Below are 18,289 nucleotides of genomic sequence, written 5' to 3' on the forward strand. Positions count from 1 at the left end.
GTGGATATAATGGGGATGGATGATTTCATAATGAACCATGGTTTTGCGTTTTTTACAGGGAGTTCACATTATATGGCCACGGCCTTTCCAGGAATTGTAAGTTGTAGAATCACAGTTTCAGATAGCAAACATTAGGGTATAGCGAATGAATACATATGCATATACACAGATAGTATATTTTGTTCTCTACTTGATTTCGCTACATTGTGATGTCATCATACGAGAAAGTTTTTCTCCCTAAGCTCATCAACTGACACTTTCACATTGTTTCTCTTAGGTATCTCTTCCCAACAAATTGAATAGCAAGGAAAAAAACAAACTCCGTAAACAGAACACCCGTCAGTGCTCTCTTTGATCAGCATATCTCCTACTCTCGTTGAAAGTAGAAGTATCTCAGCTTCTCCGGTAGTGTGACCCATACACCAAAGAGGTTTTGCCGAAGGAAACCCCTTGGCAAGACACTACTCCGATGCATTGGGTCGGGAGAAGTGATGTTTGTTTCTTCATCCGGGTGTTCGTTTTGAAGATTTCTCTGCATCCTTGGGAGGAGGAAGCTAGACAAATATAATGAGTACTTACCGTTTACTATCATGTCAAGAAGCCGGCGATCGAATGTTTTGATGCAATAATTTTTTATTTGGATTTAATTTTTCGACTTTAAAACTAGTGCTTATGTTTTGCCGTCGAGCTCACAAGTTTCTTCTTGAGATGTTTGGGAATTTTGTCTTTTCTCTTTTCACGTTTTTCTTCTTTGACTGCTTTCTTGTGTTCCTATTGTTGGGAAATAGTGTTAGCATCCAATAAATATGACATGAAGCAAATTAATGGAGATAATTGAGTGGTGGTCAGACATAAAGTTCTCGTGATTTGTAATCTGGTCCCAGAAGGGAGGTCATGTTTTGTGGATGGAAATTGGGTCATCATTCCATGATAGGGGTTTCAAGGGTAGACAGGCGAATAGGAAAACAAATATTCGAAATGAACATACCTTCTTAGCATCTTTGTCCTCGAATCTCTTCCCTCTCGGTGTACCCTTCTCGAATCGCTTCTCGTCATCGTCATCATCTCCATCCTCTCCATCTTCGTCACCATCCGCATCTTCATCATCATCATCACTGGCCTGGCTAGTACCGTCGCCCATCGTATCCTCTGCATCCGCCTCGTTGCCCGAAGACATAGGCATTTTATCCGCAGCCAACAAATTTCGATACACAAGGTCGCCTCGTTCACCCTTTCCTACTTTCTCAGCATCGCGCTCGAAATCGTAGACTTGCTCTAGAGTTTGTGGTATGTATTGTTGACGGTAAACTTCATTTTCTACTTGTCGTTTGGCGACAGCTTCTTCAGTTTCATCTTCTTCAGGTCTTTCAAGAAGTAGTTTCTCAAGCGCTTCACTGAGTCCTGGCTCCTGGGTCGGTCCATCGTGGAAAGTGATAAATTGGTAAATGGTCTGTTCGGATAGGACTTCGACATTCTTGCGCTTGAAGAAATCGGATACGTTCTTGATATCCATTCGGAGGAATTCCAATGAACGAGGATGGTCGTGCTCAACACTTTGAGAAACATCGATAATGAAAAGTTTTTTCTGGTGGTATAAAACGTTATACTCACTCAAATCTGCGTGAACAAGTTTACACGTTTGGTACATTCTTCGCATGAGTCCAATGAGTTGTAGGTAGAGCAATCGATACTGTTCATCGACGTCATCACCAGAGAGCTCTACATCTCGAAGTCTTGGTGCGGCCCATCCCTTCTTATCACCTAGGAACCCCATGACAAGGACATGTAGACGTAGATGGACAGGTTCTGGACAAGGAATTCCAGCCAAATGTAGACGTTTTAAATTTCGGAACTCTTTCTCAGCCCAGACTTTGACCATAGCTCTGTTATTTCCTTTATTGTATCCTGATCTGAATCTATGTTCACCAGTAACATAACGATCACGATCCTTAAAGACCAAGATACTAGTCTTGTAGACCTTAATAGCCCGGTGAATTGGTTGTGAATCTGCGTCTGTCGAAGGAATTGACAAGGCCCCATATACGTTCGCTTCCTTACCCGTACTTAAACATCCGTTGACTTCGGAAACAATACCTCTATTGATCATTTGAAGTAAAATCATACGTGTACGAGGATCCAAAACTTGTTCACTCGTCGCACGATCCGATTTATCTTTTCCATGTGTTTTATGACCTCCATCGAAACTGCCATCCAATCTGATCTTAGCAGCATGTTTTGACAAACTGGTGATCTGATCATCGACACTTGCCTTGGTATTCGCAGCCGGTCTTTGCGGATTTATTCGAGGGGCACCAGTGGCGGTTGCATCATTAAGCTTGCGTTGACGGTTATAGGATTTGGTTAAATCACCGGAAGATGGGTCATAATCGACATCGTCAACGTACCCGTCATCTTCCTCATCGAATAAATCATCGTATGCATCGTCTTCGTTATCTGCGGCATATTCTGTATTTTCACCAGAAGTCGGAGTCATTGGAGGGGCATCTGAAGTGGCGGGGTGGGCGTATCCTTGATTTGGAATATATGTGTGAGATGGTTCTTGTCCTGCTGCTGCAGATACAGGTGTGGGTATCTCGTTATTATCTGCCATCTCTTCAATAAGCAGATTAATCTGATATTGTGTATCGACCTCAGGTGCTCTAAAAAGTGGAGGGTGAAGAATGACTGACTGAAATTATCATGGAGAATTTCTGCCATAGGGCGGTGAGACGTCACTTTTCTACGCTAAGAATCGCGACCTCAATCGCGTTTCTTGAACTTTCAGCTTGTTGACGCGACAAACTCATTAAAACCTCGATTGAATACTGATTGTACAGTTGCGCTTGGTGAAACTCTTGCAAATTATTCAGAATAAACCGAGATCAGTTTATCCCTTTTGAAGCGCTCTTCATAATCAGCAAGAATAATCGTTGCCCCACTGGCGACAAGTGGTCGCGATGGTTTATATCAAGCAGATAAATATCCAGGGCTTCAAAAGGTGCGTTTTTCACTACGACAGAAGATAATGCATCCTAACACACACATATAGTTATAAGGATCAAACACTCATCGACGAATTTTCTCCAGCGACAAATGTAATTGTTGGCAGAAATGGATCGGGAAAGAGTAACTTTTTCGCAGCTATTCGATTCGTTCTCAGCGATGCGTATACTCAGATGGGTCGTGAAGAGCGACAGGCTTTGCTTCACGAAGGTTCAGGGTCTGCGGTTATGTCCGCATATGTTGAAATCATTTTTGACAATTCCGACGGACGTTTTCCTACTGGCAAGAACGAGCTCTACCTTCGTCGAACAATTGGATTGAAGAAGGATGAATATTCTTTGGACAAGAAAAATGCTACGAAAACCGATGTTCTTAATCTTCTGGAAACCGCAGGTTTTTCTAGGTCGAACCCATATTACATTGTGCCTCAAGGACGTGTTACAGCTCTTACCAACATGAAAGATGGTGAGAGATTAAACTTGTTGAAGGAAGTGGCTGGAACGCAAGTCTATGAGCAACGCCGTACTGAGTCCCTGAAGATTATGACAGATACTAATAACAAACGTGCCAAGATTGATGAATTGTTGGAATACATTAAGGAACGTCTGGCAGAACTAGAGGAGGAGAAGGAGGAATTGAGAGGTTATCAGGAGAAAGATAAGGATCGTCGATGTCTACAATATGCCTTCTTTCACCAGGAACAAGTCGCAATTGCCGAAAAACTGGAGGAAATCGATGAGTTTAGACAAGGTGGCGGTGATGGTGACGAGAACAGGGACGCATTCATGGAAGGAGAAAAGGCCATCGCCCAACTAGACACACAAATCAAACAGTTGACTCGACAAATGGAGCTCCTCAGAGTAGACAGACGTCAATTGGAGGAGGACAGACGAGATACTGCAAAAGCTCGGGCCAAGATCGAATTAGACGTCAAAACATTGACAGCCAACCAATCGTCTACAGAACAATCGCGTGTGAGGCATCAGCAGGAATTAAATTCCGTGAAAGCAGAAATAGCTTCGAAAGAGGCCGAACTTGCACAATTACTCCCGGATTTTACGAGTCGAAAAGCTAGCGAAGCCGAAGTTAAGCGAAATCTTGACGAAGCGGAGGCTGGCAGAAATAGACTCTACGCAAAACAAGCTCGTAGCAACCAATTTAGGACAAAGGCTGAACGTGACCAATTTTTAAGGAAGGAAATCGAAGAGCTCAACTCCACAATTGGATCACAGAAGGCAAATCGAATCGATGGCGACGAAGAGGTGAACAACGTGCAATCTGAAATCCGAAATTTGGAAACCGAAATTTCTGGCCTTCAGGAGCGATTAGACGGATGGAGTGGCAATAGGATAGCCTTAGCAGAAGAAGTCTCTACTGCCAAAGAATCTTTGGAGAAGTTGCAGGATGAGAGAAAATTGCTACGAAGAGAGGACGAAAAACTTCACTCGGTCATAGAGGATGCTCGCAAAGAAGTACTTCAAGCCGAGTCGGAATTAGCAAAGACCATGGATAGCGCCACATCTCGGGGTTTAGCCACTGTCAGACGTCTCAAGAAGCAGCACAACATTCAAGGAGCATACGGCACTCTAGCAGAACTCCTTGAAGTCGAAGATATTTATCGAGTAGCTGTGGAACAGACCGCCGGTAGCAGTCTTTTCAATTACGTCGTTGATAACGAAGAAACCGCAACCCAACTTATTAATGCTTTAAATGCGGATAAGGGCGGAAGACTTACATTTGTTCCTTTGAGCCAACTCAGATTCAAACCAGGTAACTTGCCAAATGCATCTGATGCCATACCTATGTTGAGCAAGATTCGGTACGACAAAAAGTATGAACCAGCCTTTGAGCAAGTATTCGGTAAGACCATCGTTTGTCCTAACCTCACAATTGCTGCTCAGTATGCAAGAAGTCACGGATGTAATGCCATTACACCAGACGGTGATACTACAAATAGGAAAGGTGCCTTGACTGGTGGATATCTTAATCCAAAGGAATCAAGACTTCAAGCTGTTCGTGCACTGACCAAATGGCGAGATGAGTACGAAACTTTGAAGGTACGACAAGATGAGATCAGACAGGAAATTGAGCAAAAAGATCAAGAAATCACCGCCGCTTATACTGAAGAACAAAAGGCTAGTCAAAAGGAGCACAAACTTGTTGACGGCCTGGATCCATTGAAGTCAGGGCTGAGATCCAAACAAGCGCACCTTGAAAGACAGAAGGCGCAGCTTGAACAACTTCTTCGCAATCAAGCAGATGTTCTCAAATTGTTGAAAGATCATGCCGCTAAAATTGCTGATTACGAAGTAGAAATTGCGTCCGATTTCAAGAAGGCATTGACGGCCAATGAAGAACGACAGCTTGAGCAACTCAATGCTTCCGTCCAGGATCTACAAAAGCAATGGAATGAACACAGCAGAAGTCGAAGAGATCTCGAGAGCCGTAAACAGATGATTGAGGTTGATCTCCGCGAGAATCTTAGACTCAGGCTTGATCAATTAAATAGTCAAGAATTCGATCTTGCTACAGGTAGTGGTTCTGGTAATTTGAAAGAATCCCAAAGAGAATTGAAGCGTATCACCAAGGCTTCAAGTGCTGTAGAGTCAAAGCTCAAGGAAAATGAAAAGCAATTGGAGGAAGCCGAATCAAACATCAACAATTTGGAACAGGAGAGGAGTCGCCAAGAAGACGAGCAGAATAAGATTGCCGCATTAATTGAGAAGCACCAAAAGAGGATGGAGAAGAGTATTGCTCGAAAGGCCATCCTTACCACTAGTGCTGCAGATTGCGCCAAGAACATTCGCGACTTGGGTGTCTTGCCTGATGAAGCATTCGAAAAGTATAAGGACTATGATCCAAAATCCGTAAGCAAACTTCCACGATAATCTATTTATCCTGTGCACTAACATTTTTAGATTCAATCTCGACTCAAAAAGGTTCAAGAAGCTCTCAAGAAATATAAACACGTTAACAAGAAGGCATTCGAACAATACAATCAATTCACAACTCAGCGTGATAGTTTGACTAAGCGTAGGAAGGAACTTGATGATTCCCAATCATCAATTCAGGAACTCGTTGAAGTCCTTGATCAACGTAAGGATGAAGCCATTGAGCGAACATTCAAGCAAGTATCTAAGGAGTTTGCCCAAATTTTCGAGCGTCTTGTCCCAGCTGGTCGCGGCCGTCTTGTTATTCAACGTAAAACGGACCGTCGTGCTAGAGAGGAAGAAGATTCGGATGAAGAAGCACGGGATAGTGTTGAGAATTATGTTGGTGTTGGAATCAGTGTCAGCTTCAATAGTAAACACGACGATCAACAACGTATTCAACAATTATCCGGTGGACAAAAGAGTATGTTATTCCCCTCCGCAGGTTTTTTATCCAGTATACTAATTTGCCTTCCCTGTAGGTCTATGCGCCCTCGCTCTTGTCTTTGCGATTCAACAATGTGACCCAGCTCCTTTCTATCTCTTTGATGAAATTGACGCAAATCTTGATGCCCAGTACCGTACCGCTGTAGCTCAAATGCTCAAGGAAATCTCAGCTAAACAATCACAAGCTTCTCAGTCGCAAGATAACTCAGATGAAGAATCTGATAACGATGAAGATGGCGAAGGTGGTTCTAAGAAACAAAAAGTTATGGGTGGACAATTCATTTGCACTACATTCAGACCAGAGATGGTGCTAGTGGCAAATAAATGTTATGGTGTTACTTTCCATAACAAGACTAGTGGAATTGGTGTTGTTGGAAAAGAAGATGCGTTGAGCTTCGTCGATGGGGAGGCTCCAAAATAGGTGTATTGAGAGGGAAGCTTTCGGTTTTGATATGTGTATTAGGAGATAGTGATTCGGCGTTACTTTTGTTGTGATATCTTCTCCTAATTACAATTGAAATGTGTAATTTATTGTATTTAGCTTTGGCTTAATGTGCTTCATTGGAGGGGAAGAGGATGGATATCTTGCGGTGAAAGGTGGGCCGTGTTAGGAAACACTTAACGCCAGGCTAGTGATGAGCGAAGTGTTGTATATGAACTTCAATTAAGGATTGTTAAGATTTTGTGTGTCATAATGTACCATTCTCTTCGAGTTCATTCTATGTGGGTTGCAAACGCTCATATACATACCTGACAATCAAACAATATGATTGGGTTTTGTCCCGTCTCTATTGAACACATTAGCTGGTATATTGGAAGAAGGAACTGGGTCGTACATCAATTTTGCGGTACCTAGTCTTGTGTGAATGATCTGCGGAAATCTGTGAATGATTCACCAGTATGAGCGGAGACCAGGCTGAGTTGGCAAGCTTGTTCGGTTGATTGATGAGTACACGGGTACAAAAGGCAATAGGTACTTTGAGCATCGACAAGAACTCTCAAACCACACCACAATTACCTGTTTTTTCTTCAAACGGTACTATCTCTGAACCCGTTCACGGAGTTGATTGAAGATGCAGTTCGACATTGACGGGTCGGTATTCAGGCTTAAAGGGTTTAGTTTGGCGATTATCAATAGTGATAAGCGTTCTCCTATAACAAGGTTCTGTATTTAAAAGAGGAGATCTATTGTTGTCAAAATAGTTATCATAGTTGCCGTAACTTACATATTGTCGTCACTGAAAGTCATCACCAGATATGATGTGGAGGAGATTCACCAGGAAAGATGAGTGCAATGTAGATGGGTTTGCCGGTTGAATGGAGAGCAAAGATGCTGGATCTTCCTCTACTGAGCTTACGTTGAAGTGGGAAGCTCATCTATTGAGATTTTCGACATCGGCATGCGATTTTCGAACTTGATGTTCCGGCCCAAACACACCAAACACACCACCCATACCTCTCACTCTCTTTCTGTATAAATCTCCAGTTAAAGTATAATTAATTAGCCACGTTTGTGAGATCCAAGGAGCCAGCAGACCATGAATAGGCGAAGAGCGCAATTTCTTGCAAAGCTTTGCTTCAAGTTCAAATCCACGGTGCACTCCTAAGTTGTTTCTAAAGTGTGCCTGAAAGCAGGTTCCCATTTGATGTCTTTCGAACAGCAATTTTCACTACCGTCTCTTCGTTGTTGCTGTCAAATTCCTTTTCAGAAATCAAGGGATATTCACTCAAGACGAGAGTCTCATTTGCCGGCATTGATTTCTTTCCGAATCCTCAGACATGTATTTCAAAAGCTCATGCAAGTCGCTAGAAACTCATTGAACACTACGATAATAAAGGTTGAGTTTTGAAAGTATGAGCATTTCAAAGAAGTAGGATCGTTGCCTGCCATTATACAACAAAAAGTTTGAATAATCGTTTGCTGTGTCATCACTTAATCATTATCACAAAATTTCGGGATTTGACAACAACTACTTAAGTTCTTCAAGAAGCAGTATTGATTATTTTTCATTAAAACAACGACGTCAAAAGAAATGGTGTTATTCTCTCCTCGCTAATGGATCTCCTTCCTCTCACGTAGCTTTTCCCCTACGTATGTGCCGTGCTTGGCACAAACGCACCCCTTTTTTCCGTCCGCCTATGCACTCAACCCCTCCAGTGCCCACTCGATCCTGTAACAATCCCTTTTCCCAAAAAGCTTACGGAACCTCTCATCCTGAATACCGGAGTAGAAGCAAAAGGTAAAAGAAAGCAGATGAAGTAAAGTAAAATACCCAAATCTCACGCCCTTCCTATTAATAAACAGCAAGAAATAAACTCATCGATGAGTCCCCCAAGAGTTGTTCGTGTCATTACTACCCTTGAACGTCTAATGGTTGAACTGACTTCTGTACTTTCTTTTCTGACTGTGTTATCTGTTCTTGTGATAATGAAAATTGTTGAGGATTAGGCGATTGTGATTGTGATGATGATTGATTCGATGTTAAGTTTGATGCATTGAGATAATAATGTTATGATGATTTTGGTGTGAAGCGTCATTTAATTTTCTGTCATCTCGGGGATAATTTGAAGTGTAGATGTGTTGTTAAAATGGTCCATGTTATCCGTAGTAAACGTATGTGATGTTGAAACGGAGCTCGTGTAAGTCTCTGAAGATGTGCAAACTTGGCGGCCAAAAAAAAGGGATTCGATGAAAATAAGAGTTCCGTGGTGGTAAAAAAAAAGGAAGGATGATAATAGTTTCAGTAAGCAATTTGCATTCATGATAGAAGATGACGGGGCGAGCATTTCTGCTGCTTTCTTCTTAATTAATCGGGCCCTCAGTTGTCCAAAGTTCCACGCTAACGTCGAATGTTTTGAAATCTGCCCAAGGAACTTGTTCGCTAGTCACCTCGCAACAGAACAATTCATCTGTTTGGGTGCAATTATCTCTTCCTGTTCTTACTTGTGGTAGCAGGTCTTCTACATACGCAGTCTGATGCTCCTCTTCTTTGGGTTTCATTTCCTTGGCGACGTATTCGGCAGCAGCATGATTCGCCATTTCCAAAACCGTGTACAGTTTGCTCGAGTCTGCAAATCCAGCAGTACGGTATGTCATACAGACTTTTTGAGTTTCAGGGTCAATTTCCTCAACGACCTTCTCGAATCGGATCGTGTAGTATTTATTGGCAAACATCGGGCGTACCAGTGTTGGATCGTATCTGTCAATGTCTTCGGTGTTCATCGGCTTTAATGTGACAAAGACCTTGGTAATCTTCTCTTCGTCGTGAATGACTTGGCCATGATACGTACGGTCGGAATTCCACTTCTCCAGAATCTCCTGCTGTCTGAACATTTTGGTTCTGTATTCGTTGACAAGCGTCTGTGCATGCTTGTTGGCCTTTTCAAGATCAAAGAACTTCTTCTTGAGAATTGCTTCGTCCTCATATTCGCCAAGCGTTACTTGTGTCATAACCATATATAAATTGACCATTTTATATGATACAGGCTCTTGGGACTTGGCAGACAATGTTCTGGCCATTTGACTCGGCGCTGGAAGTAACGTTGATTGGGTTTCTAGACCACTAGAGGATCGTGGAGCGGATTGCCCCTCAAAGTATCTCGTCATATTTGGCATTGGTGGGACGATCTGCGCATTATGTTCATCGGGGTTGAGTGTAGCGGTTGCTTCTTGAGACTCTTCTTCGACATCTGGATCTTTTTCCAAATGATCTCTCATTTCTTTCTCGAAAGCAATCTCTTCCTCAGTCAGAGTTTCTGATTGGATCCCATCGTCATTCTTACCAGCCTTTGTAGCCTCAGCAAGAGCATTATTTTTTCGATTGTGTTGCATTATCATTTCCAGAGTTTCATCATCAATCGGATCCTCTTCAGACTCTTCTGACTCGTCCGAGTCGAAAAGTGGTTCCAGTTTCTTCACTGGCTGTGGTTGGGTACGTCGAGCTGCATAAGATTGCGCCCGTTCTTTCAATACCTCGGCCGTTTTGATTTTATGCTCTTTCAGATCACGAGTCAAAGAATCATCATCTTCTTCAACTTGATTAGAATCACTAGCAGTATCGGAGGATGAGATATGCGCCGCGGCCAAACCAGAATCATTAGGTATGCTGGTACTACAAGCAGTATCATGTTCATGTTCGTTCGATGAAGTCTTTTCTCCAGCACGTTTTCTTTTTCGCTGCATCTCGCGCTTGAATCGCTGATTAGTGAAAATTTATGACGGTGGATTCGTGTGGAAACATACCTCTCGCTTCTCCATTAATTTGTTAAGCCTAGCTTCAAGCTCAGAATCACCTATTAATCTGCCTTCTTTACGAGCTTCTTCAATCAGTTCTTTTTCTTTCTTCTTGCGATATTCAACTGTTCTCTTTTTCGCAGACGCAGCTTTTTTCTCCTCCAATCTGGCTCTGTTCGAATTTTCCTTCCGAGCCTGTGCCGCAGCCTGGACTCTTTGGCGATTAGCTTCAATTTCCTCTCGCTCTGCTTGCGAAATCAAACGCGTTTCTGGTCTACTTGAAGTATTAGTAGACCTTACTGGCAAGGGAAGAGGGGGAGGTAAAGGCAATGGAAGTGGGCGCGGTTTCGAGACTGTAAGCTCTGTATTAGAGTTTTCGGTTACATTCTGAGGTTCTTTTGGTTGTTCGCGAGGAACGTACCCTTCGGGCTCATGTCCGGGTAGAGGTTGTAGTTTAGCACTGAATATAGAACCTCCGAGTGACTTTGTCAGTGACTGGGTCCGTTTCTTCTTTGACGGGCTTTTTGTTAACACTTTAGGAGTTGCCTGCGTAGCAGCTTTATGAGCAACCGTTTCAGAGTTTGGCTCCGCGGGGATGGACTTGGCTCGTTTTTGCTTGGCAGCTGCACTCTCGTTTGCTCTATTTTTGCGAATAGCTTCACGCTCAGCATCTCTATCTTCAAGAGTCTTGTCACCACTTGGATTGAGAATTGTTTTGGCAAAGATCTCAGTCATACTGGCAGGAGGTCGATCATGTTCTAAGGATTGAACAATTGTCGAATCACTACTGGAGCTTCCTGTGGTACTTTGAAGACCATTCGAAATTTGCTGTTCTGGAGTGGTTTCCACGACTGCCTTTCGATTGTCTGAAACGAACAGTGAATCTTCATCCTCGACTTCGGTGTTTGTTGGAAGTGTGGCCTGAGGAGGTGAAGTCTTTTCTGTGTTTGAAGCATCATCCACAGGTGTTATTTGGGTCTGTGGAGTGGGTAATGAGCCTTCATTATCAACTTCCATGCTTGTTGAACGCGTAACTTGAGGAGGTAGAGAGTTAACTTTGTTTGAGATGGCGTCCACAGTCGTAGACTTTCTCGCAGGCTTCAACTCCGCGATCGATTTTGCTTTGACTTGCGCCTCAAGCTTTTCCAATTGTCGTTTCATTTGCTCAAACTTAACATCATTTTCTTTCCTTTCCTTTTCTGCAGCTTGGGCTTTTTCCTCGGCAGCTTTGGCCACAGCCAAATCCTTTTCTCTCTTCTCTTGTAGTGACTTATTTGCAGCCTTACGTCTCTCATCTGCATTCTGTTGCTCTTTCAAAGATTGATGATGGCGTTCGGCGTCGCGTTTGGCTTTCTTGGCTGCTATCTCTTTCTCCTTCTCGGCCTGCTCAGCTGCTTTCCTCTCGCTCTCTTTCTTGGCTCTTGCTTCATTCTTCTTTCGCTTCCTCTCGGCATCAATGAGATCTTGCTTCTCTTTCTCTTCTCGCAATCTCTGAGCCTCCAAACGTTTAGCTTCCTCATGCACTCTCTTTTCTTCCACAGTTTCGCCAATAACTTCTCCGAATAACTCTTCTTGCAAAGCCTTCTTATCAGCATTGAGTTCTTGTCGGATGATCTTCTCAGCTGCTTGTTGTTGACGAACATTTTCTTCAGGTTGCTCTCCCTTATCAGGGCTAGATTCAATGGCTTGGTGCTGATGAGTATTCTGACCAGGTTGTTGTTCACTTTGAGCGCCAAGATCATCCTGATCAGAGAGTTTCTCGGGTGCCGATACTCTGATCGGGCCCCTTCTCGTTGGAGTCCAGTGCTGAGGTATAAAAGGCATTGAACTGCGGGCACAAAGAGTACTTTCTGGCGTAACGAGATCAATAGTGACCCCCGAATTGTTAGATCTATTTGAATCACTGGATGGAGTTTGATGAACCTGCTCTGCTACTTCGAGATTCTTTCTTCGAAATACACTAGACTTTGGCAGAGCATTTATGAAATTCATGGGACCATTATGGACCCCCACGTGAGACTTGGATCTACGACGAAGATCGTTTTCCAATGGTGTCTCGTAGACATCGTCATCATCAATAGGACCATAATCGATCGTTCGGGCTTGACTTGAATTCTTCTGTGTGCTATCAGACGCAACGGATCTAACTCTCCCAGACTGATTCTTTGGCGTATGGGGAGGTGGCTTCATCGAGTTAGGCTTGTCAATTCTCCCTTGCAATCTGTTCGCAGAGGAAGGTTTGGGTACAGCAAAATCATGGCTTGACCATAATGGCGAGCGAAGTTGGTTCTCCTTCTCCTGTCTCTGGGCTCTGACACTGTACGTACCATTTCCGGTACCCAGATATTGAATATCGCTATTCTCGTTGGATATTCGTGGGGCTAGGCTCTGTGCACGAGATTGAGCATGACGTTGCCTTTGCTTGGGTGTACCGACTGATTCTTTATTGACTCTGGAAGTTTCTTTGCGACCTCTACCAGCTGTTCTGTGAGCATCTGTGTTAGGTGGCATAGATACGTAGGTTGGCTCCTCCTTCATGTACCTCTTAGTTTGAGCATTATTCTGCGGTGAAAATACGCCTTGTTGTCTGTCAAACTGCTGGTTGTAATTCTCCATTATAGCATAACCTTGATCCTCGTATAAGTCTCTTGCACGTGAGCGGCTACGGGCGGTCGACTTTTTACTAACTGCCACGGAATTCTCGACATTTTGGTACCCTTCGAATACATGATTTGTCCTGACCTTATATCGAGCATCATTGCGGGCAACGGACTTATTGCGAGACCGCGAGATCGCCGAGATGTGATCATATACAACCTCCTCTACGTTTGTTGTGCGGCCACGTTCAATGCGACTTGGGTGCTCACTCTGATGTCGCTTCCTTCGGTCATGCGCAGGCTGAGCGGGACTTACCACTCTTTTATGGTTGACCTGCGGTTGTTGCAAGACGACAGGGTATTCATCCGATGAGCTTTCATCGTCTGAAAAGTTTTGATAAAGCTTCATGGGCACGTTCCGACCTCTATGTTGTGAATTAGAAGTTTTTGATTGCTGGTAGTATTGAGGTTGTGGTTCCGGTTGTTCTTGAGAGTGATGAGCCTTTTCTTTTTTGAATCGAGGCTGAGGTTGATTCCTAGAACTGCAACTTGGCAAGGGATCAGGATCCCATGTATCGTCGAGCTCCATTTTCGACATTAATGTTCTGCAAGAATTTATTGAGAAGATGAAAGCGTTAGTGGTGTAGATGAAGTGATGAATTACAGTTTTAGGTGAAAGTCGACAAAGAAAAGTGAGCTGAATGTGTTGGATCTGTCAGGTCGTCAGTAGAAGTTCACAATAAACCTTGAAAGATTGGAAGTTGTTGTGTTGAATAAGTGCGTGACAAGATTTTTGTCTAAAGATGAACAAAAGGGGAGAGAAAGATGGAAGGAGTAGAAGTCGGCACGGCAATACCGAGCTCTGTAATGGTAAAGACCTTATCGAAATATATCATTAGGTACTTCGCATTAAGGAGAGCAGAGGACAAATTGCGTTTTTCGGTCTTTTGATAAAGGAGAAAAAACAACTTACTCCGATTCTGGTGATGCTTTGTAATTGTGGTTGAATTATGGAAAGTGAAGCGACAAAGTTAAGGTATCAAGATTTTAGGAAGACTAGTATACCTTGACTGTTGCGACGATCAGCGCCCCCCAATAGGATAGACTAGTTATGAAGAGCAGCAGGTTGACCGAGAATCATGTAGTCTGAATAAATTTCATGTGGAAATGTAAAACAAAAAGTTAGAAAAAGAAGAGGGGAAATTGCAGAAGAGGAGACCTCGAATAAGACTCAGGGTTCCTTCAAATGAATTAAACGAGATTCGGCTAGGTGAATACATATCAATGTAGATGACCCAAACCACCTTTAGACCGTCACTTACCCCGCTCCTCAACAGAATTAAATTTTTGTATAAAGTTCACAAGGTCAAAACGTGAGAAGAGAAGTGACAATCTTGAGGAGATTATAGCTGAGAATATCTGTTAAGCCTTGTTTCAGTGACTGGAGAATGAAGTTGTCAAAGATTACCACCTACTATTGATATGTTCACAACTTTGAGTGGAGACAGCGGAGCGCTGGAAGCTATCGGCACAATAAAAGCATGCGGAATGGATTACCATTCGTCTGTTACTGTCGTATAAGGAAGGTATCGATAATTATTCTTGGGTCAACAGAGTGAATCATATCATCTTCGGTGTAGATTTCTCAGCGTGACTCATGCTCCCCAACAATTTTGGATTTGATACTTCACAGTAGGTTCCTTTTACGAGAAAGCAATTCTTATGACTTTGCTCATTAGTGAATTGAACTAGACTTTTCGACAAAACTTTGAAGTTGTGATTGTGTGGACACTAGTTATATTCAATACTCATTGATATACCTAGGCATTCAAACCTGTTTCATTCCCATCCATCATTCTATTTACAAATCGTTTTAAGAGTTATATGCCCAAGTGAATAAAGCTTGCACTTCAAGTATTCAATATGCTAAAGGAAAAGATGTGAAGAGGAAGGGATTCAGTTGGTGACCAACACTTATCGAAACATGGAATTGTATTCTAGATATCAGCCCTATGATTATCCATACCATTATCGATCTCCAAATCTATGCTTCTGAAAGTTTATCTCACCTCGACTCATCCTGTCTCAGAGAGGTTGGTCTATGCCAATGCCCAACTGAGATGAGATTCGATTAGGACATTAGCAAGAAGATCCCTAGTCTCTACCAAGAATAGCCTGTCCTCATAGCACAACTACAATGTCGTGCTTAGAAAGATTATAATGACGAACAAAAAACCCATTGCAAGCCCATCCTGAATCACAGAAACCCCAGAGCTCCAACTTCAGAAAGTGCAGTTCTGATCAAAATCACGTGATCAAATAAACGTTCGTATGCTTCTTGGATATATCCACGAATCAGACGTGCAACAAAACAAAATTCGGTCATGGGACGAGACAGGTGTAGAAGATATGATTGGATCAAGGCAGGTGACTTAACCGCGTCAAGAATCCGGCCAATCATAGTAATCTGTCCATTTCACTATCTCGATGTTCCAGCGTTCTTGTGTTTCGCGGTGGACAACGATTGTCAAGGTTGTATGAGGCGATGTTGGCGAGTACTGTTCCTCGAGTGCTGTTCGGAAATTGGAAAGTTCAACAGAAGCTCTCTTTGGAAGTTGTGCGAGATGGGGAGTCGTGATCTTTGCCTCGACCAATGGCTCCTACCTTAAGGTAGGAGAGGAGCTACTCGGATTAGCTAAACTTATCATAAAGAATTTGCATAGAGATGCGAAGATGAAAGCTATGAAACACATTGCGAGATTAAGACTTCTGTTGAATCACTTATCAAAGTTAACAGCTGCGTCTTAAACACCAACACCTACTTTTGAAACAACTTATCATCACATTATCTTGACCGTGGCCCTGACAAAATGGTATCTTATTCAATACAGTGCTAATTAATTACTTCTTCGACTTCGCCTTGAAAGTTTTCAAAGGGTCTGATTTCCTTCCTTTTCCTCGTCCCTTCGCCTTGTGAGCCGCCCTAGCTTTCCTAATTCTGTTTTCTGTTGTCTTGTGCATTCCGACAAATCCGATATCTCCACCGGTAATTCCTTTCTTGCCTTCTTTTGGGAGGAGATAATCCGGCACATGCTTCAAATGTGCTTGCACTCTGGCAGGTCGTAATTCCCCATCGTGACGAAGATGATACAAGTCGCTTGGGTTCTCTTCAAAATGACGTTTGAGCTTGTCACTCTTCATCAATTCTTGTCTAATTTCTCGAGTTTTTGCTTCCTGGACCGCAATACTCGTAACAGCTCGTAGAGCATCACCCATTCTGTATCGGAAAGCATCTACTTGCTTCATATCAAAATTATATGGTTTAACCTCCTTACCCTTCTTTGCTTGATGCTTGACAATCTTCGCCAAAACTTTCTCGTCGTTCTTCGCCGATTCAATGCTAGTCGGTTTGTGTTTTCGATATTGTTCAGATGGGATAACGAATGATAGTGCCATTCCTGTCTGGCCTGCTCGAGCGGTTCGGCCAATTCTATGGGTGTATGATTTGGATGATGTTGGAAGATCGAAATTAAGAACGCAAGCAACATTCTTGAAGTCAATTCCTCGCGATACCCCGTATTCCTTATCCTTCTTTCCAGTCTTTTGCTTCTTCTTCGAGGGTTGCTTGGTTTCCTTCTTTGCATCCTTTGCGTCTTCTTTCTCTTCACCAGCATCGTCTGCTTCAGCTTCTTCCGCATCCTCAGATTTGGGTTCGTCCTCATCTCCCAAAACTTCGTGCTCATCCGAAGCAATGATGATATCATAAACGTTCTTGTTGAATTCTTCGACGACGTGGATGCGTGAGTTGACAGGTAATTGTGAGTTGAGAATACAACTTCTTGTTCCGAACTGCTCCAAAAATAATTTCAATCGATAACATCTATCGATGTCACCAACAAATATGATACATTTTCCTTTTATAAGTTTCAATTTGAATATGACATATGTTAGAAGGAACTTTTCGTCTTCGGCGCATCTGTTACTTGTTAGCATCCATCGTACAAACAAGTAGCAAAAATCTTACTTCACAACGAATTGGCTAACGCCTTCTCCCTCATCCTCTGCTTCCTCTAATTTCAATACCTCAGGGTTCCTACAGAATAGGCCTTTCAAAGTTTCAACCTCACTCGTCAATGTAGCGCTCATCAAAACAGTTTGAACACCCTTGGGCATGATTTTTGCAACATTTTGCAAATCCTCATCATAACCATAAGATAAGACCAAATCAGCTTCATCAATTACCATGTGTGTAAGATTTGCGAGGGAAAGTGCAGAGGTATTGGCATTTAGAGAAGCTCTCGCAGGTGTCGCAATTACGATATCTGGGGAGTCTGCAAGAAGTGATCGTTGAACTGCATCCGAAACTCGCTGGGTGAGGTTGACTGCCCGGACATCTTTCGCGCAGAAGGCTGTGAAAGATTCAACTGTTTTGTAGACTTGATCTGCAAGTTCTCGAGTAGGTACAAGAATGAGGGCGGTTGTGCATTGGGTGGGTGAAAGCTAAAACGGTCAGTCTATGTGATTACTTCGTGAGACGATTGAAAGCCATACCTCCTTCCTCTTTAATATCGAATGAAGTATTGGTAGTAAGTAAGCAGCGGTTTTTCCAGATCCAGTCTTAGCTCTGGCTAAGATGTCGCGGCCTTCCAATGTGAGCGGAATTGCTTTGCTTTGTACGAGTGTTGGGGATTGAAAGTTTTGCTTTGCGATTCCTTGAAGTAGACGCGCATCCAGTCCTAAACTAGCGAAAGTGACATTCTCTTTTGTGGTATCGGATTCTTCTGTTGGTACAGGAACATCATTGGCATCGAGTTTACGCTTCATGGTTGGGTTTGTGAGTATAGAAATAAAATGATAGAAAAAAGTTGTTTCTTGAAGTTCAATTTGCTTGGACATGAAATTATTTTTGCAACTTATCAGAAGCGGAGCATTCGATAAGGATATTATGTAAGCAATGCCTTTCACTATCCGTGAACATTGAGAATAATTCATAACCATACGCGCATGGCATCCTTCACACGAATATATCACGCACCTAATCGATTGATGGCTATGATCATATGTCATCAAATAATCCA

General features: G+C 42.8%; 4 protein-coding genes across 4 annotated transcripts; 1 reads left to right on the plus strand and 3 right to left on the minus strand.

Moving 5' to 3' along the window:
- Positions 1-663: 663 nt before the first annotated feature.
- EAE98_004533 (uncharacterized protein) lies at positions 664-2,611 on the minus strand (the record flags this gene model as incomplete). Its single annotated transcript, XM_038952153.1, has 2 exons — positions 664-771; positions 989-2,611. 2 exons carry the CDS (start codon positions 2,609-2,611, stop codon positions 664-666), a joined length of 1,731 nt encoding a protein of 576 aa, XP_038811689.1.
- Positions 2,612-2,957: 346 nt separating this feature from the next.
- On the plus strand, positions 2,958-6,801 carry EAE98_004534 (uncharacterized protein; the record flags this gene model as incomplete). The annotated part of the gene is made up of 4 exons (XM_038952154.1): positions 2,958-2,998; positions 3,050-5,870; positions 5,922-6,357; positions 6,416-6,801. The coding sequence occupies 4 exons, from the start codon at positions 2,958-2,960 to the stop codon at positions 6,799-6,801; spliced, it is 3,684 nt and encodes a 1,227-aa protein (XP_038811690.1).
- Positions 6,802-9,183: 2,382 nt separating this feature from the next.
- On the minus strand, positions 9,184-13,800 carry EAE98_004535 (uncharacterized protein; the record flags this gene model as incomplete). Its single annotated transcript, XM_038952155.1, has 2 exons — positions 9,184-10,569; positions 10,624-13,800. The coding sequence occupies 2 exons, from the start codon at positions 13,798-13,800 to the stop codon at positions 9,184-9,186; spliced, it is 4,563 nt and encodes a 1,520-aa protein (XP_038811691.1).
- Positions 13,801-16,112: 2,312 nt separating this feature from the next.
- On the minus strand, positions 16,113-18,035 carry EAE98_004536 (uncharacterized protein; the record flags this gene model as incomplete). The annotated part of the gene is made up of 3 exons (XM_038952156.1): positions 16,113-17,187; positions 17,236-17,711; positions 17,763-18,035. The coding sequence occupies 3 exons, from the start codon at positions 18,033-18,035 to the stop codon at positions 16,113-16,115; spliced, it is 1,824 nt and encodes a 607-aa protein (XP_038811692.1).
- Positions 18,036-18,289: the final 254 nt, after the last annotated feature.

This window comes from Botrytis deweyae (assembly GCF_014898535.1).
Source record: "Botrytis deweyae strain B1 chromosome Unknown BDEW_008, whole genome shotgun sequence".
Taxonomy (NCBI): domain Eukaryota; kingdom Fungi; phylum Ascomycota; class Leotiomycetes; order Helotiales; family Sclerotiniaceae; genus Botrytis; species Botrytis deweyae.